Below are 23,417 nucleotides of genomic sequence, written 5' to 3'. Positions count from 1 at the left end.
ATTTCTTCCTGATATCCAACCTAAATCTCCCCTGGCAGAGCTTGAGCCCCCCTTGTCCTACTGTTGGTTGCCTAAGAGAGAAGACCAATCCCCACCTGGGTACAACATCCTTTCAGGGAGTTGTAGAGAGTGATAAGAGTCACAGAATCCCAGAATCAATTGGGTTGGAAAAGCCCTCTGAGATCATCAAGTCCAACCCTTGGTCCAACTCCAGTCCCTTTACCAGATCATGGCACTCAGTGCCATGGCCAAACTCAGCTGAAAAACCTCCAGGGATGGGGAATCCACCCCCTCTCTGGGCAGCCCATTCCAATGCCTGAGCACTCTCTCTGCAAGGAATTTCTTTCTGATCTCCAACTTCAATTTCCCCTGGCAGAGCTTGAGCCCATCGTGCCCCCTTGTCCTGTTGCTGAGTGCCTGGGAGAAGAGACCAACCCCCAGCTGGCCACAACTTCCCTTCAGGCAGTTCCAGACAGTGCTGAGGTCACCTCTGAGCCTCCTCTTCTCCAGGCTGAACACCCCCAGCTCCCTCAGCCTCTCTGTTGTGCCAGATTGAGTTTAAATAGTTGGGATTTTTTTGATCCATGCAGAGTGGCCCCTGCATTCCCCAGCAGCCTTTCTGTGGGGCTGGGCCAGCCTGGCTCAGTTTGTGAGGCACAGGAAGGACCCAGAGAACCACCCCAGAGCCACAGCACAGCTCTGGTGCCCACCTGAGCACTTCCCGTGTTGGTGCTGAAACCACCCAATTCCTGGGGCACTGATCCCTTTGTTTTTCTCTGTTTCCCCTTTGCCAGGGCCCAGCTGTGCCCCCCGGGCTGCCCAGCACCCCCAGGCTGCAGGGCTGCCCAGCCTGGCTGGGCACTGACCCCTCACAGCCCTGCCAGGGCCGAGGATGCCGCTCTTCTCCCGCAAGAAGAAGCCCAGTGAGGATGCCCGGAAGCGCCTGGAGTACCAGCTGTGCCTGGTGAGCAGAGCTGGGGTGTGCCTGGGCCTGGCCTGGCTGCCAGGGGGCTTGATGTGTCCCCTTCATTACCAGTATCCATGTTCCTGATCTCATCAAGACAATCTTCCTTCTCCCCAAGGTCCTTTTCCTGATGTCCATCAGGGAATTCCTGCCCTCCTGTCTCCCTTTGCCCTCCCACCCACACTTGCCCCCTGTGCCACCCCCATCCCTCTCTGTGTGGTTCCCCATGGCACCCTCCACCCCCCCCCCCTCCTGCCAGCCCACAGGTGGGGCCCAGCTCTGCCTTCTCCTCCATACCCCTTGGCCCTCACACAGCTCCCAGTCTGCTTTTCCTTCCCTGGAACCTGTGGCAGCTCCTTTCCCATCATCCAACCTTTCTGGTTTGCTTATTGTTGTTTCTCATCTTCCTCAGTGGGAGCACTGGGAGAGGGGAACTGGGCAAACAGGGAGAACTGGGCAGGTGGAGGGGCAGGTGCTCAGGCAGGCCTGGCCACAGGCACCAGGTGGGGCACTGGGAGGGACTGGGCCATACTGGGAGGGGTTTCTGGGGCTGTACTGGGTGAAGCTGGGTCACAGTGGGAGCCTGGGAGAGGTTACTGGGCTGTACTGGGGAGGAACTGGGGGTCAATTGGCCCATGCTGGGAGCACTGGGAGGGGTTCCTGGGAAGCACTGGGGGGTGACAGGGACAGAGTGGGAGCCTGTTGGGATGTGATTATTCAAAGATGGCTCTGCCCAAACTGAGGTGCAAACAAGACCATGTGCACAAGGCAACAGTGTGGATTTTATTTAACAGCAAATCTTAGAGAGAGAACACAAAGGGGGGGAAGAGGATGAGAGACACACACAGATTATCACAACCACTTCTGGATCCTTCTTCTGGCCTGCTCAGTGCTGGGGGTCCCAAAGTTGTGCCTCTGGGGTGCCACTTTGACACAGGCCAGGCCCTGGGTGTTCCCAGGGGAAGGTGCCATTGCCACCCCTTGGGCTGGCACGGCACTGAGAGCATGAACCTGTTAGATTGGCTGTTTGTGTCCCTGGATTGGCCCAGGGTGCTCTGGGTGGATGTTGTGCCAGGGAGGGTGGCAGAGCAGCCCGGGCTGTGCAGGTGGCATTGACACAAACCTGCTTGTGGGTTATTCCACCCTCTCTGCCGTGGGAGCTGTGGGCCAGTGGGGTCTCCTGGGAAGGGGCTGGAGCAGCAGGAGGGGCTGAGGGAGCTGGTGGGGCTCAGCCTGGAGAAAAGGAGGCTCAGGGGGCACCTTCTGGCTCTGCAATCCCTGCCAGGAGGGGGGAGCTGGGGGGGGTCGGGCTCTGCTCCAGGGCACAGGGACAGGAGGAGAGGGAACAGCCTCCAGTTGTGCCAGGGCAGGGGCAGATTGGATACTGGGAAAATTTCTACCTGGAAAGGGTGGTCAGGAATTGGAAAAGCTGCCCAGGGCAGTGGGGGAGGGATTTCAAGGGTCTGTGGATGTGGCACTTGGGGACAATGGCAGAGCTGAGGGAATGGTTGGACACAATGGTCTTGGAGGGCTTTTCCAGCCTTGACAGTTCTGTGACTCCATGCTGTGCTCTACCTCATCATGTGGGCTGGCTGTGGGTGTTCTGGAAAATAAAACATCACAGAATCACAGAATGGATTGGGTTGGAAAAGACCTCTGAGATCATCAAGTCCAACCCTTGGGCCAACTCCAGTCCCTTTACCAGATCATGGCACTCAGTGCCACGGCCAAGCTCAGTTTAAAAACCTCCAGGGATGGGGAATCCACCCCCTCTCTGGGCAGCCCATTCCAATGCCTGAGCACTCTCTCTGCAAAGAATTTTTGTCTGCTCTCCAACTTCAATTTCCCCTGGCAGAGCTTGAGCCCATCGTGCCCCCTTGTCCTATTGCTGAGTGCCTGGGAGAAGAGACCAACCCCCAGCTGGCCAGAACTTCCAGACAGTTCCAGACAGTGCTGAGGTCACCTCTGAGCCTCCTCTTCTCCAGGCTGAACACCCCCAGCTCCCTCAGCCTCTCCCCACAGCACTTGTGCTCCAGTCCCTTCTCCAGCCTCGTTGCTCTTCTCAGTTGGGTTGGAAGAGACCTCTGAGATCATCAAATCCAACCCTTGATCCAACCCTACTGTGATCACCAGCCCAGGGCACTCTGTGCCCTGGGCTGGTGATCACAGTGGGGTTGGATCAAGACATGTTGGATTCTCTGTCCCTGGAGGTGTTTCAGAGGACACTCAGTGGCACATCCAGTCCCTTCTCCAGCCCCTCAATCTCTTTCCTGACCTGAGGGGCCCAGAACTGAACACAACACTCAAGGTGTGGCCTCCCCAAGGCAGAGTCCAGGGGAAGGGTCACTGCCCTGGGCCTGCTGGCCACGCTAGTTTGGATCCAGGCCAGGATCCCATTGGCCTTCTTGGCCACCTGGGCACACTGCTGGCTCCTGTTGAGCTTCCTGTCAATTAGTTCTGTAGCAATAATGAAACAAGTTTTGGTGGTTCATTCAGCTGGAGGGTCTCTGGGGAGGGGTGGCTGAACCTGCCTGGTGTAGGATTATTCCATGTGGTCAGTTCAGGCTCAGGAGATCCAGCTCTGAAGACCTGTGAGAGGCACAGGTTGGGTTTAATGCCTTGTGCAGTATCTTGTATTTAAGCCAATAGTTGCAGAGATGCCCACAGTGAGTCTGTCCAGGTTCATCAGCAGCTGCATTGGATATAATTGATTTGTACATGGAGAACCACTTTGGAACAGAATTACAGAATGCCAGACTGGTTTGGGCTGGAAGGGACCTTAAAGCTCATCCCATTCCACCCCCTGCCATGGGCAGGGACACCTCCCACCAGCCCAGGGTGCTCCAAGCCCTGTCCAACCTGGCCTTGGACACTTCCATGGATGGGGAATCCACAAGATGCAGCAAGAGGTCCTGTGTTCCTGCATGGTTTAATTCTCTGCATGTGCATTTTCCCTCTCCAGGCAAAAGAAGCTGGTGCTGATGACACCCTGGACATATCCAGGTGTGAACTCTCACAGGTATGTCCTCCACAGCTTCCAGTGTTAACTCCCAACTCTTGATCCTTCTGTCAGATTTAATGTCATGTCTGTGAGCCTTGACACAGAAATTGTTCCTGAGCCACCTCTCCCTCTGGCTCCTCATCTCTGCCTTTCACTTTGGGGCTTCTTCCCCCTTTTTTTTGTGGGAGTTTGCCTGTCCTGCCTGATGCTTCAGCAGGATGTCTGTCCTGGGAATCCTTTCTCATGTGACGAGGTGACATGGACAGAGTGGCCACCTGGGGTCCTCATGACCTCATTTTGCTGGTCCTGAGGGAATTTGTTTGCCAAGAACTGACTGTTTCTATTCTTAGAGCTACTCAGTCTGCCATCCATGGTTATTTTCTGTACCAGGGAAAATCCCAGCTGGTTAAGGATGGAAGTCTCACTTCCAGCTTGGCTTCTCTTATGGCAGCCAACTGGCTGAGAGACAGTCTGTGTGTGTGGGCAGTGCCAGGCACTCAGGGCAGACACACTTTCCCTGCCTGATAAGCAGGAGCCCATTTCTATTCCACTTCCAGTCTTCATTCATCATCTCATGGCACAGGAGGCCAAGCAAGTTAATAGGAACTGTCCTGATCTTTGGGGGGAGGCTTGGGAGCCTCCTGGAGAGGAGAGCTGGGTGTGCTGTGCAGTGTGAAATGGCTTTGCTGAGGCTTCAGAAGGTTTTGTTCCAGCTCAGAAGCCAACAGCACCCTGAGGGCAGGTTTGCAGGCTGTGTGGGACAGGAGCAGGGGGGCAGGAGAGATCCCACAGCTCCTCTTGCACTGGCACCTGTGCTGGTTTAAACCTGCAGGAGAAATGAACCCACCACAAGAGAGATTATGAGTCAGAGTTACAATTTAATAACAACATTACAATAAATGCAATGGCACAAAGAGAAATTGGGTTTAACCCCCAAGCCCAGCAGTGTAACCCACCCCCTGGGGCACAAACACAGGGGGGTTTGGTGGCCCCTGTGCTGAGCCCCACGTGGTTCCACTGAGTGCAAAGGCAAAGGAAGGGACAAAGCTGTTGGTGCAGATGATGGCACAGTCTGGTGGAGAGTGGTGGGCTCCTCCTGTCCAGGGTCTGCTCCTCCTCTGGATCCCAGGAGTGGTTCCCCAAGTCCCCAAACCCCCAGATTGTCTCCCCTGAGGTTTGGGTGGGAGCCCCCAGTGCCTCCCCCAGGGCAGGGAGTTCCACACTGGGGGATGTGACCGTGGGAGTCAGGGGGGATTTTGGAATGGTTGGTGGCCCCTGAGCAGAGCTGAGCCCTCAGGTGGGTGTGGAGGTGCCAAGGAGTCCCTGGAGGGGAGTTGTCCCAGCTCCTCTGCCAGGCTTCTTTCCCAGCCAGCTCCCAGCCTGAGGGCTCAGCTGTGCCCTGGGCAGCTGCTGCCAATGGGCCCTTGGGAACAGTTGCTGGGCAATGGCCCAGAGGGTTTAGAATGCCCAGCTTTGGTCACCCCCACACAGGGACAAACTGGGACAGCACCATAAAGCCCTGCCTTGCTGTGTCATTTTATCCTTTACTATTTCAATAAATGAAGTAAACCATTAGTTTTGTCTTAAAATTAACTGTGGGCATTAGTTTGGCTGGTGCTGCAGAGCAGGTCGTGGTGCTCAGCTGTGCCTGGCAGGGGCTGGGGTGGCACCTGCCCTTGTCCCTGCCCCTCTCCTGCAGAGCCTGGCACATCAGTGTTCACCTTCCCCAAGCATGGCTTTGAGGTTGCAAAACCACAGAATATATTTATGTGATGAGTCATTATCTGAACTCTTTGAGTCATCAGATATTAAATCACTCAAGGCTTGAACTGGTGCCTGAATCTCAGTCACTTCTGTGTCATGGAGAGCCCCTGGGAGCTGTTTGGTGGAAGCTGACTGGGAAGCACTGGCATCCTGGGCCAAAATCAGGGCCCAGGAGCTTTAAATATCACTTGTTTTCAGTGACTTGATTCCCACTTTACAGGTGGGCACTGTAGAAGTGCTTGAAAGAAAAGTCTGACCTGCCTATTTTCTAATTGTTTTTAGGTTCCTTATGGGGCCTTTGCCACTTGTAAAGTCTTGCAAAAAAAGGTAATGATGAAATAATTCTATTATTATGCTTGAGTGTTATTGTTGTGCTGGACACGACTGTGTGGGGTTGGTTTGTGTTGCTGCACAAGAAGTTTGCTTGGAATGGGTTTGTCCACCTGTGTGATACCACAGAGAGCAGTTTGGGTCAGGCTAAGCCTGTCTGTGTCCTCCAGAGCCAACTCCTGTCAGGAACGGTGGTACCTGTTCCTCTCTGATGATATTTCTCGTGGAAGGAACTTGGCTCTGGTTTAGATCTCATGTGAAATGTTTGACCTTCTCTGATCATAGAATCACAGAATCATAGAATGGATTGGGGTGGAAAAGACCTCCAAGATCATCAAGTCCAACCCTTGGGCCAACTCCAGTCCCTTTACCAGATCATGGCACTCAGTGCCACGGCCAAGCTCAGCTGAAAAACCTCCAGGGATGGGGAATCCACCCCCTCTCTGGGCAGCCCATTCCAATGCCTGAGCACTCTCTCTGCAAAGAATTTCTTTCTGCTCTCCAACTTCAATTTCCCCTGGCAGAGCTTGAGCCCATCGTGCCCCCTTGTCCTATTGCTGAGTGCCTGGGAGAAGAGACCAACCCCCACCTGGCCAGAACTTCCCTTCAGGCAGTTCCAGACAGTGCTGAGGTCACCTCTGAGCCTCCTCTTCTCCAGGCTGAACACCCCCAGCTCCCTCAGCCTCTCCCCACAGCACTTGTGCTCCAGTCCCTTCTCCAGCCTCGTTGCTCTTCTCACTGGGGTTGGAAGAGACCTCTGAGATCATCAAGTCCAACCCTTGATCCAACCTCACTGTGATCACCAGCCCAGGGCACTCTGTGCCCTGGGCTGGTGATCACAGTGGGGTTGGATCAAGACATGTTGGATTCTCTGTCCCTGGAGGTGTTTCAGAGGACACTCAGTGGCACATCCAGTCCCTTCTCCAGCCCCTCAATCTCTTTCCTGACCTGAGGGGCCCAGAACTGAACACAACACTCAAGGTGTGGCCTCCCCAAGGCAGAGTCCAGGGGAAGGGTCACTGCCCTGGCCCTGCTGGCCACGCTAGTTTGGATCCAGGCCAGGATCCCATTGGCCTTCTTGGCCACCTGGGCACACTGGTGGCTCCTGTTGAGCTTCCTGTCCCTCAGTCCCCCCAGGTCCCTCTGCCTGGCTGCTCTCCAGCCACTCTGTGCCCAGCCTGGAGCCCTGCAGGGCTTGGGGTGGCCAAAGGGCAGGACCTGCACTTGGCCTTGTTGAACTCCATCCCATTGCAATCAGCCCATCTCTCCAGTCTCTCCAGATCCCTCTGCAGAGCCCTCCTGCCCTCCAGCAGCTCGACACTCCCTCCCAACTTGGTGCCATCAGCAAATTTGCTGCTGATGGACTCAATCCCCTCATCTAAATCATCAATAAAGATGTTAAACAGGACTGGACCCAACACAGACCCCTGGGGACACCACTGGTAATATTTTATATGATAGTGAATAAGAGGTTGAGCTCTGGCACAGCCTCCCCAGTTAAATCTCAGCAGATGTGCCTGTTCCAGGCAGTGTCTCTGGTGTTGATGTGTCTGTGGGGTTTTTCCTCCCCAGGTGCTGATTATTCACACAAATAATCTGACATCTTTAGTTCCAAAGTCCTGCAGCCTCCTGAGTCTCGTAACTCTGAAGGTAATTGTGATTCTCAACAGTTAATCTGCAGCCTGTTCTTGCATTCCAGCTGCATTCCAGCAGCCCAAATAAATGCTTTTTGGATGAGGGCTTTTCCAAAAAAATCAGTACCAAAATGTGAAACCTGCCTTTTCCAGGTGGACAGGCAGCAGTCACTGAGTGGTTTGTGTGAAACCATCATCAGTCTCTGGTGTTTGGGGACAGCTCCAGCTCTGGCCTGCCCTGGGGGGTCACTGGAATGGGAAGGAAGCTGGTGCTGGGCTGTGCCAGGGGTGTATCCCAGCCCCTGTCTCAGCTCCACCCCTTCTGTGATGCCCCAAGGGGCAGAGTCATTCCAGCAGCTCCCCATGGAGGGAGGGAGGGAGGTCCCCAGGCCCTGTCCTGCCCTCTCCCTGTGCTGGAGCAGCTCAGCTCACTGATCCTGCAGAAATTCCCTCTGCCAGGCTGGTTTCCTGAGGGTCATTTTTCCTCAGGTGGCTCATCCAGGTTTGGGAACAGCCCCCTCAGTGTCACTGCTCTCCCCAGGCTTCTGTTTGCTTTTGCTGTATGAAGGCTTGAGCTCCCACAAGAACCCCCAAAATTAAATTCCCATGTCTCCTGGAAAAGCTGAGCTGCTTTTCAAAGCCCCACTGGAAGCAAAATAATTTTCACTGCTAGATAATTCATGGACCTTTCTTTCTGACAGCATGACTTCTGTTCCCAACCTTGTTTGGTGAAATCATCTCCTCTTCCAGGTTCTAGACCTGCATGACAACCAGCTGAGGTCCCTTCCTGCTGATATTGGCCAGCTCACAGCTCTCCAGGTAAAAGATTGGCAGCTGCATCCCAAGTGTCTGTTCAGGAATGTTTGGGGACAGCAGGGATTTGGGGTTCCTGCTATTTGCTTTATAATTAATCACGAGTTAAATGGTGGTGCCAGATTGTCAGATCGTTGTGGGATCTGTCACAGCAACTTAACTGTGGTGGGAGGGAAACAGAAAAGAGAGGAAAGGAGAAGGAGAAGGGCAGGAAAAGAGCAGGGGAGGAGAAGAGAAGGAGAAGGGCAGGAAAAGAGCAGGGGAGGAGAAGAGAAGGAAAGGAGGAGGAAAAAAGCAGGGGAGGAGAAGAGAAGGAAAGGAGCAGGAGAAGAGCAGGAAAGGAGCAGGAGAAGAGCAGGGGACGAGGAGAACAGAAGGAAAGGAGCAGGAGAGGAGGAGAAGAGATGGAAAGGAGCAGGAGAAGAGCAGGAAAGGAGAAGGAGAAGAGCAGGAAAAGAGCAGGAGAGGAGGAGAAGAGATGGAAAGGAGCGGGAGAAGAGCAGGGGAGGAGAAGAGAAGGAAAGGAGCAGGAAGAGAGCAGGAGAGAAAGAAAAGTGTAGAAAAAGAGCAGCAGAAGGGGAGGAGAAGAGCAGCTGTGCTGGGTTGTGTAGTCCCAGCTCGGTGCAAGGGCTGTCAGCCACTCAGGCTCACACTGCCAAGCAGATGCTCTGAGCAAGCAGTGCTGGAGCTTCCTATTCCACTGATTTCCCCAAATATTCAGGTTCTGCTGTTCTGCCTGGTGTGGTTGTGTAGAGGACTCAGAGCAGTGTCTCAGTGCACAGTGAGGGTTCCTGTGGCAGCCTGAGGCTCAGGCACTGCCACCCTGTGGGAGCTGGAGCTGGGCAGTGCTGCCCTGGGCATTGCAATTCCCAGTTCCTGCACCTGCATTCCCACCAGATGGTGGTGGTGAATTGGGTCTCACTGCCTGTGGTAGCCTGACATACCCTGTCTCCAGGGTTTGTGGAAAATGAATTGTTTTAACCCATAAAGTATTGTCTAAAACCAATTTCAGGTTGTGCTGGGGCTGACAGCAGTTCCAGCAGCACAGGTGTGTGGGAGACCTAAGGCTTGTCTGAATAATATCTTGAATATCTTTTCTGTTCATACTTTAGGTCCTAAACCTTGAAAGGAACCTTTTAAAAAGTCTTCCACAATCCATAGGAGACCTTGGCCAGCTCCAGCTCCTCAATGTGAAAGGTATGGCTTGGGATTCCAGCACTGCTCTGGGCAAAGCTCCCCCTGCATTAGCAATTCCTCCTTTCAGCTACCACGTGGGTTACACTCTGATAGATGAGGAAGGACACAAGGAAGGGTTGGATTCAAGCAGCTGGTGAGGCAGGAGGAATCCTGGAGGCAGAACTTGGGTCAGCCTTGGTCTGTGGGGTGTTTTCATCCAGCCTGTTGGCTCCTCTTGGTGCCCACCCCAGCAGCTCAGAGCTCCCTGGTGTTCCTACATGTGGGCAGAGTTTGAGAGTCCTGGGTGCCTCATTCCTGCAATTAGAAATGGTGAGAGGGCTGGAGGCTCTTTTTCCTACAGGAACAGGAGCCCATCTGGAGCTGGGAGTGCTGTGTGTGCCCTGCAAGAGGGGTTTGTCCCCCTTTGGGTTATTGTGTGGGTTTCAAAGTAAACCAGCAGGAGAAATGAACCCACCACAAAAGAGATTATAAGTCAGAGTTACAATTTAATAACAACATTACAATAAATGCAGTGGCACAAAGAGAAATTGGGTTTAACCCCCAAGCCCAGCAGTGTAACCCACCCCCTGGGGCACAAACACAGGGGGGTTTGGTGGCCCCTGTGCTGAGCCCCACGTGGTTCCCCCAGTGCAAAGGAAAAGGAAGGGACAAACCTGTTGGTGCAGATGATGGCACAGTCTGGTGGAGAGTGGGGGGCTCCTCCTGGCCAGGGTCTGCTCCTCCTCTGGATCCCAGGAGTGGTTCCTCAAGTCCCCAAAGCCCCAGATTGTCTCCCCTGAGGTTTGGGTGGGAGCCCCCAGTGCCTCCCCCAGGGCAGGGAGTTCCACCCTGGGGGATGTGACTGTGGGAGTCAGGGGGGATTTTGGAATGGTTGGTGGCCCCTGAGCAGAGCTGAGCCCTCAGGTGGGTGTGGAGGTGCCAAGGAGTCCCTGGAGGGGAGTTGTCCCAGCTCCTCTGCCAGGCTTCTTTCCCAGCCAGCTCCCAGCCTGAGGGCTCAGCTGTGCCCTGGGCAGCTGCTGCCAATGGGCCCTTGGGAACAGTTGCTGGGCAATGGCCCAGAGGGTTTAGAATGCCCAGCTTTGGTCACACCCACACTGGGACAAACTGGGCCCACCTGCTCAACTGGGACAGTTAATGCTTTAGACCAACCTAATCTGCACTCTGCAGATTCAAGTGTAGGAAAACCAGCAGGTTTTGCACAAACCCTTCAGCAGAGCAAACAGAGCAGTCAGCTGGTGTGGGGCAGACCCTGCTGGGCCCTGTGCTGGGTGGGTGCCCTGGTGCCAGGTGGGTTCTGTGCCCATGCAGGGAACCAGCTGCAGGCGCTGCCCGGCTCGGTGCGGGGGCTGCGGCGCCTCCGTGCCCTGGACATCAGTGGGAATGCACTGCAGGAGCTGCCCCAGGAGCTGGCACACCTGAGTGCCCTGCAGGTACGTGACAGGGGGTGCTCCACCTGCTGCAAAATCACAGAATCACTTGGGTTGGAAAAGCCCTCTGAGATCATCAAGTCCAACCCTTGGTCCAACTCCAGTCCCTTTACCAGATCATGGCACTCAGTGCCACGGCCAAGCTCAGCTGAAAAACCTCCAGGGATGGGGAATCCACCCCCTCTCTGGGCAGCCCATTCCAATCCCTGAGCGCTCTCTCTGCAAAGAATTTCCTCCTGATCTCCAACTTCAATTTCCCCTGGCAGAGCTTGAGCCCATCGTGCCCCCTTGTCCTATTGCTGAGTGCCTGGGAGAAGAGACCAACCCCCACCTGGCCAGAACTTCCCTTCAGGCAGTTCCAGACAGTGCTGAGGTCACCTCTGAGCCTCCTCTTCTCCAGGCTGAACACCCCCAGCTCCCTCAGCCTCTCCCCACAGCACTTGTGCTCCACTGAGAGTTCAGAAAACATCTTTATTAACATGAGGGACCGAATAGCAGGAACCCAAAGAGAAGGGAGAGAGAGAGGGATGGAGACTAAGGCAATAAGCCCAGAGGTGCAAACACTCCACTCACCACAGGGTTACTCACATAAGGTTGTCTCACCAACTCAGGACACTCCCCTGAGGGCAGGGGCTACATCCTCTGTGTCTCAACACTGAACTCCACTGACACAGCTCTCAGTTGAGCCTTTTAGGGGCTTTTCAGGGGCTTCAACCCCCAGGGTTAAATAAATCACTTGAGTGCATCTCATTTTATGTGGGTTTCTGGTAGTTTATTTCTCAGTCCTCTTCATCGTGGGTTACAGTTACTGGGTAGTTGTGGAGAGCAGGGAAGAGGAGCAGAGAAGGGAAAAAGGGAAAGGGATGCAACTGGATTTACATTAACAATATTTAAGCTGTTCTTGTGCAAGAATATTCCACTTTCAGGAGGGACTGTATTCAGAGCTGCTTTCACACAGTTACACACAATCTTTAAACCCACACACCCCCTGCAAACCATCCAACATCACACAGCTATAGCTGATTATCAGGTAATACATATTTCCTAACAATTGCTAGATCTAAACAGTCTTAATGCAACTTATTTGAACTTTATAAAAGAGCTCTATTGATGTTACCCCGCAGAGTTTCTGCACCTTCATTTCTTGCTTCTGCACCAGCTCAAGGTCTCTGGGCAAATTCCATTCTTATCTTGGCAGCACCTGCAAATTTGTCTTTGGTTTGCCAGCCTGAAAATGTGTGAATCCCAACCCTCTGGGCATTGACAGAGAGCAGATGTCCCTGCTGTCTCCTTGGGGAAAAAAACCACCAACAACCAGAGCATGAGTCCTTTCACCTTTTTTGAGCCTGCTGGAAACACCTACCTGGGGAGGTGTGGCCACCACCCCCCAGGGAGAGGTCACAGGCCCTGCTCTCTCTTCCTCCTTGCTCCCCCTCAGCTCTCTCCAAAGACCAAGAGACAGACTCAAGGAACTTTAGTTTATGCAAACTGTCTTGAAGGATGAAGCCGTCACTCTCTCAGCTTCTGTTCCCCAGAACTTGGCAGGAAAAGGATAAATCTTTTCAGAGGTGGCATAAGCAAAAACAGACCAAAATGTCAACACTTTCAGTTCCTGGTACAGGGTACCACAGCCAGCCCCACTGCCCCCATGGGCTGTGCCCTCCCTGCCCTCCTGCTGCCCTCCCTGCCCTCCTGCTGCCCTCCCTGCCCTCCTGCTGCCCTCCTGCTGCCTTCCTGCTGCCCTCCCTGCCCTCCTGCTGCCCTTCTGTGCCCTCCTGCTGCCCTCCCTGCCCTCCTGCTGCCCTCCCTGTCCTCCTGCTGCCCTCCTGCTGCTCTCCCTGCCCTCCTGCTGCTCTCCCTGCCCTCCTGCTGCCCTCCTGCTGCCCTCCCTGCCTTCCTGCTGCCCTCCTGCTGTCCTCCTGCTGCCCTCCTGCTGCCCTCCCTGCCTTCCTGCTGCCCTCCCTGCCCTCCTGTGCCCTCCTGCTGCCCTCCCTGCCCTCCCTGCCCTCCTGCTGCCCTCCCTGCCTTCCTGCTGCCCTCCCTGCCTTCCTGCTGCCCTCCCTGCCCTCCTGTGCCCTCCTGCTGCCCTCCTGCCCTCCTGCTGCCCTCCCTGCCCTCCTGCTGCCCTCCCTGCCCTCCTGTGCCCTCCAGGGTGCTGCCATGCCTCTGGCAGAGGGAAGGAAATGCTGGGGAGGTGTCCATGCAGGCTGGGGGACAGATGGGTGTCACCCTTTGAAACTCAAACCATCAGAAACCTGTCAGACCTCAGGATGAGTCATCTGAGCTGGTCTGATGTGAACCAAAACACAGCCCAGGCCACCCCTGGGCACAAGGGCAGTGCAGGAAGGGGCTCAGTGTGGGGCCATGGGGGTCCAAACCTCACCCCAGCACGACCAGACAGTGAGCAAAGTGAAGCTGTGCCCTGAGGAGCTGTGAGGGGGCAACACTCCACCCCTGCAGAGCATCCAAGGGTCCACAGAGCTTGGACCACACCAGGAAAGGCACCATAACTACTGCACTTTAACCCCCCAATATTGGGCTAACTGGCCACAGGGTTTAGCCCTGGGAGGTTCTGCCAAACAGTGAAGGATCCCCTGGATTTCCACCACAATTCAACACCCTTCCCCAAGAGAGAGGGCAACACCTTTTACCAACACCCCACTGGGGTGTGTGGAGCTGTGCCTGGCACAGGGGGAGCACATGGAAAGCCAGAGCACATTCCCTGCAGTGTGGAGGGAGCAGGTCATGAATCCAGCACAGAAAGGGAATGTTTAGGGCCTGGGCAGGACATGCTAGAGAAGATTGTAACAGAGCTGTGTCCAAGTAGCTTGTGGGTGCCCTTCCTGTTTCTTTCTCATCACTTTTTGCCATGGTTTAATCATGACCAAAGCAATCCCCAGGGAGTGAACCCCTGGATTTCACTGCCAGGGCTGTCTCTGGGAGCACAAACCATCCCTGTGCTCAGGCTGGCACAGCCACTTCCCACCAGGGCTGACTGGAAATGAGCACATGGATATTTGGGATGAGGTTCTTGCCTCTGTTGCTGTGACAGGTCCCTGACTCATTGTCTGCCCCTGAGGGTTTCCAGCTCCCTGGAGTGCCCGTTCAGGATGGGAAAAGCATCAAGATTTTTATGGATATGTTACCTCCTGGCTGCCAGACTTGTCAGCACTAAATGGTGCAGGTGTCAGGCAGCAGGGCTGACTCAGACACTGGCAGGAGGGGGTGAATTAATGCTCTCCTGACTCACACAGTGTTGGCATTCACTTCTCCTGTGGGCAGCCTGAGTTGAGGGATCTGTGCAGTTTTGCCCCCTGTGCTTGGTAAAGTGGTTCCTTTCTAGGCCTTCCTGCCATGCCCTTCTCTACAGGAGGCAACATTAGGTCCTTTTGGTGGCCACAGTAGGACAAAACAAGTGCTCCTGCCCCTTGTTCTTTACAGGCCTCCTTCTCTCCATGCCCTTGTACCTCCACCCCTTCCACATGTCATGCTGAAGGGCCCCAGCACTCTGAAATGGAGAGAAAATGTCTGTAATTGGTACCTAAACACAAAGTACCAACATCTGCACGAGGGGAACATGCCACTGACAGGCCAGCTGAGAAGCTCCCAAATCAGGGCCAGCAGAGTCACCTCTGAAAGGTGTCAGACACCCAGCAGGGATTCAGTGCAACCTCGTGTTTCTCAGGATTTGGGGTAACATGAAGAGAAATTTTGGGGAGCTACAGGGAGAACTGCAGCTGAACTCTGGCTGGGCCATCAGAATAACCTGGAGCTTTGTGTGTTCTCTTTTGGAGACCCTGACCCTGGATGCCTCTTCCATGACCTACCCATCCCCTGACATCTGCAGAGCAGGTACTGAGGCCATCCAGCAGTTCCTCTGCAAAGGTAAGGATGGAGCAGCTGTGGCTGGGCTGGGCCTGGGCTGTGCTCTGACCAGGTGCTGTGCTGTGCTCAGAGGTGGTGTTGGGAGGGACAGCTGTTGTGTGGGCCCTGCCCAGTGTGGTTCCTGCTGCCCTGCACAGCTGGCAGGCTGCTCAGGGACCTGTCTCTGCTGCTGCACTGTCACACTGAAAGGAGAAGTGGCTTTGGTGAAACACCAGAGAGCTGGGTCAGCCTGGCTGAGTGGCCATGAGCAGTCAGTGCATCTCCCAGGGATCATTTGGATCTTCTCCAGTGGGAGGATTAGGTGTTTTCCAGACCCCTTGGGACAAGCAGAGACACTCAGTCACTCGAGGTCCTTTCTGCCCTCATTTTCCATGAGGAAGGACCTGGGACCTGCAGACTGGTGGGTTGTTACAGCAGTGATGAAACCAGATGGAAAACTCAGAGGGCAAAGATTGTGGGTTTGTAGATGATGTGTTGGGTACAGACAGGGGAGTTTGGTGGAGGTGGAATGCAGGGAAGGTGGGGGCTGGATGTTGGGCTATTCCCTGAAATAACAGGACAGACAGAAGGTTTTTTGGTCTGGGCAGCAACATTTGCAGCACTGCAGAAATCCCCAAGCAGGGGGGACATGTCCCCTGTGTGCAGGACACGTTTCTGTCTGAGCAGGTCAGCTTTTGATCCTTGTCCTGGTGGGAATGGAGTGTCCCAATCTGCTCCCAGAGCTCCCTGTTCTCCTGGCTGAGCTGGGGGAGCTGTGCTGGGTGCTGGTTGGTGTGTGGGCAGAGGGGGCACAGCTGGCAGCAGTGCCACACACCAGCCAGCCCTCAGCTGTGCTGCCAAGGAGCAGCACCCAATGTTCCTGTTCTGTGTCTGACTTCCAGAGTGTGGGATTGCATACTGCCCTCCCTCCCAGGATCTGCTCCCTGAGCTGGAGAGTGATGGAGCAGTGGAGGAGGTGGACAGGACAGTGCAGAAGTTCCTGCAGGGGGAGAGTGAGTGGCAGGTGAGGCTCCCACTGCACGTGAAGTTGGGTGAGAGGGTTTGGGATTTGTCTCTCCAGTCCATCAGTGATCTCACAGCACCTTCCCCTCCATGAGATGTGTCCTTTGGAATGAGGAGAGCTCCAGGCAGAGCACTGTGTGTGTGTGTGTGTGTGTGTGTGCCTCATCTCCTCACTGAGCTGGGGATGGTGTCACCACACTGACTCCTGAAGGACACGTCCCAGAGGATTGAATCCATCCTTGAAAACAATGAAGCACTCAAGGGACAGGGGTGACAGTGGGACATGGGGTGACAGGGTGGGGACATGGGTAGTCTGGGGAGAAAGGAAACTGCAGAAGAGCCTTGTGATCCCCAGCCAAGTGCTGGATATGTTCAGCCCTTCCTGGGAAAGGTGAGGCTGGGCCAGGAATTGTGATAACTCTGCTCATTCTGTGCTCTCTGGCAAGTACAGAGCCAGTTTCTCTGTCCCTGGAGAGCCTGAGGTGCTGACTTTGGGCCTCTGTTGCAGGGCCTTTGGCTGATGTCTTTACTCAGTTAGGGGGACATGTAATGAGGGCTAATAATACCCACAGAAAAAGTCCTTCAGGGATTGAATCTCCACTGATATTGCTTATTTTTCAGAACAAGTTCTTGGAGTATGAGAAGAGGAAGGTAAGGAGGAACACCTGCAGATGCTCTGCCTGCAGCATGGATCTGCTCCTGCTTTTTGTTTTCTGTCTCTTTATCTGGTTTCTCAGCCAAAACTGAATGTTTTGAGGTCTGAGTTCTTGTAGAACTCCCCCAGAGCTGCTCACTTGTCCCAGCAGGGGGGACTGTGCCTGCCTTGTCTGACAGGGAGCTGAGGTGTTGCTGCCCCTCCTGTGATGAGCAGCTCCAGCTCAAATCAGTTTGTAGGGTTGGATCCAGGGGTTTCTACACCAGGTGGCCTTTTCTTGCCTCTCCATGCTGAAGGCTCAGTCTGTTTTCACATGGGGTGGGCAGCTGTGTGTGAGCACAGACTGCTCAGCACAGCCCTGCCCCAGACTCCAACCCTTCCAAGATCCCTGCTTGGTCCAGGTAGGAATCTTTGGCTCCACCTTTCCTTCTCTCTCCTACCCTTCCTTGTTTCTGTCCTCCATTCCCCTCACCTGGCTGCATTTTCAGGTTTTCCTTTTTTATTTTCCTGCTCTCTGTCTCTTCCCCTGGGCAAGGCTCCCTTTGAAACAATCAGGAGCTCCTGCCCTGCAGTTCATTGCTGCCTTTGGCTTGAGCTGCTGCCTGCAGACAAGGCTGTCCTGTTCCCATCTGGAATTGAATCATAGAATCATAGAATGGATTGGGTTGGATTGGAAAAGCCCTCTGAGATCATCAAGTCCAACCCTTGGTCCAACTCCAGTCCCTTTACCAGATCATGGCACTCAGTGCCACGGCCAAGCTCAGCTGAAAAACCTCCAGGGATGGGGAATCCACCCCCTCTCTGGGCAGCCCATTCCAATCCCTGAGCACTCTCTCTGCAAAGGATTTCTTTCTCATCTCCAACTTCAATTTCCCCTGGCAGAGCTTGAGCCCATCGTGCCCCCTTGTCCTATTGCTGAGTGCCTGGGAGAAGAGACCAACCCCCACCTGGCCAGAACTTCCCTTCAGGCAGTTCCAGACAGTGCTGAGGTCACCTCTGAGCCTCCTCTTCTCCAGGCTGAACACCCCCAGCTCCCTCAGCCTCTCCCCACAGCACTTGTGCTCCAGTCCCTTCTCCAGCCTCGTTGCTCTTCTCTTCTCAGTTGGGTTGGAAGAGACCCCGGAGATCATCAACCCTTGATTCAACCCCACTGTGATCACAGTGGGGTTGGATCAAGACATGTTGGATTCTCTGTCCCTGGAGGTGTTTCAGAGGACACTCAGTGGCACATCCAGTCCCTTCTCCAGCCTCGTTGCTCTTCTCTGGCCCCGCTCCAGCCCCTCAATCTCTTTCCTCAACTGAGGGGCCCAGAACTGAACACAACACTCAAGGTGTGGCCTCCCCAAGGCAGAGTCCAGGGGAAGGGTCACTGCTGTGCCTTCTTTTCCTACTGTTGGTTGCCTGGGAGAAGAGACCAAGCCCCACCTGGCCAGAACGTCCCTTCAGGCAGTTCCAGACAGTGCTGAGGTCACCTCTGAGCCTCCTCTTCTCCAGGCTGAACACCCCCAGCTCCCTCAGCCTCTCCCCACAGCACTTGTGCTCCAGTCCCTTCTCCAGCCTTGCTGTTCTTCTCTTCTCAGTTGGTTTGGAAGAGACCTCTGAGATCATCAAATCCAACCCTTGATCCAACCCCACTGTGATCACCAGCCCCTGGCACAGAGTGCCAGGGGCTGGTGATCACAGTGGGGTTGGATCAAGACAAGGTGGATTCTCTGTCCCTGGAGATGTTTCAGAGGACACTCAGTGCCACATCCAGTCCCTTCTCCAGCCTTGTTGCTCTCCTCTGGCCCCGCTCCAGCCCCTCAATCTCTTTAACACAACCCTCATTTTGGGCTTCCCTGCAGGGGTTCATATTGTCTGTTTCAGTATCAGTCTATGCCCAGCTTCATGATGATGAAATGGTTGTGAGGAGTTTGGAGACTCTCATCAAGAGAGCAGCAGCTTCCTTGTAATTTTTGGGTTCCTAAGGAGAGAACATTCCCATCCATCCCCTGCTCGAGCCTCTTGTTTGCCATTTGGCTGCCCCTTCTCTCTGCAGAGCTGCCTTGGTTTCTGTTTTGGCTGGAGCATGTTCTTGCCTGGGAAGGAGCAGAGCAAACAGATTTCTGGCTTCTTGTTCCTCTCAGGAAAAGAAGCTGCAGGAGAAGCTGGAACTGGAGCGGCGCCTGAACGAGGGGCAGCGAGAACACGCCCTGCTGGTTCAGCAGCAAAACAGCCACAAGGATGAGGTGCTGCAGACAGTCAGGGAGGTGGGTCACCCTGGGCAGGCCCTGCACAGGACCCCCAGTGCCCTCCCTGCCCTGCCACTCCCTGCTGGTGTCCCGGGCAGGAGCAGCAGAGGCTGGAGCAGGGGCTGAGCAGGCACCGGCGCTGCGTGGAGGGCGAGCGGCTGAGGCTGCTGCAGCAGCTGAAGCTCACGGAGCAGGGCACTGCCAGCAGGATCCACAGGCTGCTGCAGGACAGCCACAGGTGGGTTCCTGCCCTGGGCACCGTCCTTCAGGGCCTCAGGGTGGTTTGGCCCATTCTGAGTTGCCCTTTCTGAGTCTTGCATCAGGATCTGTCTCTGGGGGAGGTGCCTTAAGCTCTTGGACAGCCCAATCCCAAGTGGGATTTGCACTTTAAAAAAACTGTTTCACACATGTGTGATGTTGGGAGAAATTTGAGTTCCTCCTGGAAGGTGGAAATTTGAAGTATTTGAAGGTGCCACTGCCTGTACCTGCTGGATCTCCTGTGGGTGGTGCTGGTGTGAGGTGCCCACCCTGCTCAAAGCTGCTCTGCTGTGCACCAGAGCAAAGTTGTTTTCTCTCAGGCACAGGATGGGATTGTTGGGGTTGTCCTGTGCAGAGCTGGATGATCCTTGTGGGTCCCTTCCAACTCAGGATATCTTGTGACTCTGATTTTGTCTTCTGGGGGACCAGGATGTCCTGCTCAGCTTGATGAAAACCTCTTGGTTTATCTTTTTAATAGGCAAAAACAAAGTTCAGGCATTCTGAAGTCCTTGGAGAATGAGAGGTGAGTCTCCTTGAAACAACCTCTTGTAGAAAAGGGGCAAGAGGCTGGGAAGAGAGCTGGGAGCTTCCTCTGAGCATCTGAATCCACCCTAAGTCAGGAGTGGCTCATCTCATACCTGCAGCTGGTTCTGGTCACTGTTGGAGGCAAGACACTGGACTGGATGTGCCTGAGCTTACCCAGTCTGGTAAACCCAATGACATGGTGATTTTATCCCTTTCAACTCTGAGTAGTCCTAAATAAGGAGTTTGGGAACCAAACTCAAATATCAAGGACCAGCAGAGATCCTACATCTGTTGGAAAGCAAGGCAGTGAAGAAGATGGTCCAGCTGGGTGCCCAGGTTGGGGGGAATGGAATCACATGTTGTGTGGATGTTGTGTCTCTCAGAAAGACCAACTTTCCCATCTAAAGTGATTTTCCTCATGGTTTTGAGCAAAATTTGTATTGTCCCCCATAAACTCAGAGGTTCCTCACCAAAAAATCACCCAGGCCTTGGTGTCAGTGACAAACCCAGCTTTCCTGAGCTGGTGGCAGGTGCCCCTGCCCAGCCCTGAGGCTCTGAGCTGGCTGGGTGGAGGAGAAGGGCTGGTTGAAGGAGTGGCTGAGGTGTCCCTGTTGGTTGGCAGGATGAGGATGGAGCAGCTGGTGGCAATAACCCAGGAGGAGACGGAGCAGCTGCGCCGACGGGACGTGGCCTGTGAGTCCAGACAGGCTTTGGGGAGGTCCAGGGAAGGGTCAGGAGGGGCTGAGGGAGCTGGGGGGGCTCAGCCTGGAGAAAAGGAGGCTCAGGGGGGACCTTCTGGCTCTGCAATCCCTGCCAGGAGGGGGGAGATGGGGGGGTTCAGGCTCTGCTCCAGGCACAGGGACAGGAGGAGAGGGCACGGCCCCAGATTATGGCAGGGAAGGTTTAGGTTGGATATCAGGATATTTTTTCATGGCAAAGGATGTCAAGCATTGGCACAGGTTGCCCAGGGCAGTGGTGGAGCCACCATTTCTGTGTTAAAAAAGTGTGGATGTGGCACTTGAGGGCATGGGGTAGTGGTGAACTTGGTGGTTGTGCTGATGGTTGGATTACATGGTCTTAGAGGTCTTTTCCCACCTTAACAATTCTGTGATTCTATGAAAGACCTGGTTCTTCTGGAGCAGCCCTGGACAGGTGACAACCACGTGGGAGATGCTCTGGCACACACACTTGTGACATGTTCCTTGGTGCAGAGGGGCAGAGCTGCAGGAGCAGCTTCAGGATTTCCCCCTGTAGCTCAGTGCAGGTTCTCCTTGAGGCACAGGCCATGTCCTGTCACCCAAGGAGTTTGTGAGAGTGGACATAACACACAGAGTGATTCTTCTTCCAGAGGTGCCCAACAGGTGTGAACCCACCAGGTTCATGTTTGGTAAACAAGAATAGTGCTGAGGAGCCTCTTCTGCTCATGCTGGTCATGGACAGATCTGCTGGGGTGCCAGGGAAATGGGGGACCCCAAGGGTGGCAGAGGGACAGGCAGAGCTACAGCCCAACCTCCCTACTCCCTGTGAGCAGGGACAGCACCCAGGGAAGGGCTGGAGCTGTGCCAGGGCAGGGACAGCACCCAGGGAATGGCTGGAGCTGTGTCAGGGCAGGGACAGCACCCAGGGAATGGCTGGAGCTGTGCCAGGGCAGGGACAGCACCCAGGGAATGGCTGGAGCTGTGCCAGGGCAGGGTCAGGCTGGATCTCAGGGAAAGGCTCTTTCCCCAGAGGGTGGTGGGCACTGACCAGGCTCCCCAGGGCAGTGGGCACAGCCCCAAGGCTGCCAGAGCTCCAGGAGGGTTTGGATGATGCTCTGGGGCACAAGGTGGGATTGTTGGGGTGTCTGTGCAGGGCCAGGGGTTGGACTGGATGGTCCATGTGGGTCCCTCCCTACTTCCCAGGAGTTTCTGTGACTCTGACTCTGATCAGAGGGTGGGTGGGCAGGGCCTGGGCTCCCCTGGGCACCGTGGAGGTGCAGGCACAGGCACAGGCAGGGTGAGGTCTCCTCAGCTCCTTTCACAATAAAGAGCCACAACTCTTGCAGCTGGATGGGGCTGCTCTGAGCTGGGTGGAACAGAAGCAGCAAGAGGAGGCTGCAGGGACAGAGAGGGCTCAGTGCCAGTGTAGCTGCAGTGGGGGGTGGGTGCCCACCCCAGGCAGGCACTGACAGCCCTTCTGTCCCCAGCTGCCATGCAGCAAATGCTGGCTGAGACCTACAAGAACAGGCTCCTCCAGGAGACCTCCGAGTGCCGCCGGCAGGACCTCGTGAGCCAGGCCTGCTCCAGGTACAGGGCATGGCTGGGGCCTGGGGCTGGGACCCTCTCCTTCCAGCTGGGTAATTCCCCTGGCATGTGGCAGGGCAGGTGTAAGAGCATGTGATAATACAATGAACCACCCTGTCAACTCACCTAAATGAACCCTTTTTCAGGACAAGAGCCTGCATGTTCATCCCACTTCTGTACTCTGCTTATTTTGCTTTCCCCAGTCTGCTAAATAAGGAGGATGGAATTAAACCAGTTGTTCTCCTGTCTGGTGGGGCAGTTCAGTGCCCAGCTGCAGCCCAGAGCTCCTTTGCTGCCCTCCCAGGGGTGCTCTGTGTGTCTGTGTGGCACTTGTATTGCTGTAGGTACTCACAATAAGGTGAGACATTTTAATGTGGCAGCATCTGGCACTGAGCAGAGCCAGCCTTGTGAGCCTGTGCCCTGCCCAGCAGGGCCTGGTTTGGGGGTAGGGAAGGAGGGGTTCAGTCTGTGCCCTGCAGCTGTGCAGTCCTTGTGTTCAGTACAAATTCTCCCCCCTGGCTGCTTTTGCTCTGGTTTGCCCCAAGAATCCCAGCCCTGGCATTAACCCCCTCTCCTTTGCAGCCTGGCTGAGATGGATCAGAAGTTCCAGCAAATCCTGGCTTGGCAACAGCTGGATCAGAGCAAAGCTGTCAGTCAGATCCTGCAGCAGGTAGGCAAGGGAGCAAACTGCTCCTGGGGGATCCAGGGGAGCAGCTGCCTGGGAATGCAGGATCCAGAGTGGATCCATGGCTGGGCTGGGCTGCAGGAAAAGGTTATTTGATTTCCCAGTGTGCTAAACCTGGGGAATCTCTGGGATTCCAACAAACTGACTTTGGTGGCTGCAAGAAAAATGGTTTTATTTTTTTAACCAGGCAGCAAATTTTTGGAAAAGACAGAAACACAGCCCGTGGGAAGCAGAATTAAGAGAGAATTTTGAGACAGAAGTCCTGTCTTTTGGCAGGTTTCCTGGAAAAGCTGCCCACAGGATGCATTTCCAAAGCTGGTTTTTCAGAAGTGCTGGGCAGCCATGCCCTGTTCACAGCCTGGGGCTCAGAACAGGAGAGGTGGGGGTCATGCACAGCACCCCTGAGGGGTGTTTGAAGGACAGGAATGTTTCTCTGTGTGTCTGCAAGGTGGGTTTTACCTGGTGGGACTCTGGGCTCTCAGGTGTGGGCACAGGGCACTGCTGGTACCTGAGTCCTGCCAGGCAGCAGCTTCTGAGCCCTTTGGCACCTGCAGGAACCACCTCACTGAGCAGGATTTTGCCTCTCCTGCAGACTGAGATGCAGAAATCTGCCTTTGAAGCTCTCCAGGTGAAGAAGGATCTTATGCACAGGCAGATCAGGAACCAGGTGGGTCAGCCACAGAGGAAGGAGCCCCCAGTTCCTCAGCTCTGCAGCTGCTCAGAGAGACCTGGGGAGGAAAAGCCTCGTGCTGTGAGCACAGAGC

The 23,417-nt window shown here is 54.8% G+C and overlaps 1 protein-coding gene across 7 annotated transcripts in view; it reads left to right on the top strand.

Annotated features, from left to right (window-relative positions):
• Positions 1-23,417, top strand: part of LRSAM1 (leucine rich repeat and sterile alpha motif containing 1) — a 42,364-nt gene that overhangs the window by 6,794 nt on the left and 12,153 nt on the right. For 6 of the 7 annotated variants that reach the window (XR_011699499.1, XM_071574570.1, XM_071574566.1 and 3 more), the window contains 17 exons: positions 795-964; positions 3,927-3,983; positions 6,012-6,056; positions 7,632-7,709; positions 8,444-8,512; positions 9,619-9,703; positions 11,012-11,133; positions 14,925-15,015; positions 15,897-16,018; positions 16,639-16,668; positions 18,799-18,921; positions 19,002-19,141; positions 19,640-19,684; positions 20,309-20,379; positions 21,872-21,971; positions 22,551-22,638; positions 23,246-23,320. Coding sequence is in view for 6 of the 7 variants with exons in the window: in XM_071574570.1 (XP_071430671.1) it covers positions 893-964; positions 3,927-3,983; positions 6,012-6,056; positions 7,632-7,709; positions 8,444-8,512; positions 9,619-9,703; positions 11,012-11,133; positions 14,925-15,015; positions 15,897-16,018; positions 16,639-16,668; positions 18,799-18,921; positions 19,002-19,141; positions 19,640-19,684; positions 20,309-20,379; positions 21,872-21,971; positions 22,551-22,638; positions 23,246-23,320 (1,413 nt within the window). In the remaining variant the exon portion in view is untranslated. The remainder of the gene's footprint in view (positions 1-794; positions 965-3,926; positions 3,984-6,011; positions 6,057-7,631; positions 7,710-8,443; positions 8,513-9,618; positions 9,704-11,011; positions 11,134-14,924; positions 15,016-15,896; positions 16,019-16,638; positions 16,669-18,798; positions 18,922-19,001; positions 19,142-19,639; positions 19,685-20,308; positions 20,380-21,871; positions 21,972-22,550; positions 22,639-23,245; positions 23,321-23,417) is intronic. The other variant, XM_071574571.1, reaches the window with a different exon arrangement.

Source organism: Pithys albifrons, chromosome 20 (genome assembly GCF_047495875.1).
Source record: "Pithys albifrons albifrons isolate INPA30051 chromosome 20, PitAlb_v1, whole genome shotgun sequence".
Classification (NCBI taxonomy): Eukaryota; Metazoa; Chordata; class Aves; order Passeriformes; family Thamnophilidae; genus Pithys; species Pithys albifrons.
The sequence above is the reverse complement of the archived record's forward strand: the minus strand, read 5'-3'. Positions and strand labels throughout refer to the sequence as shown.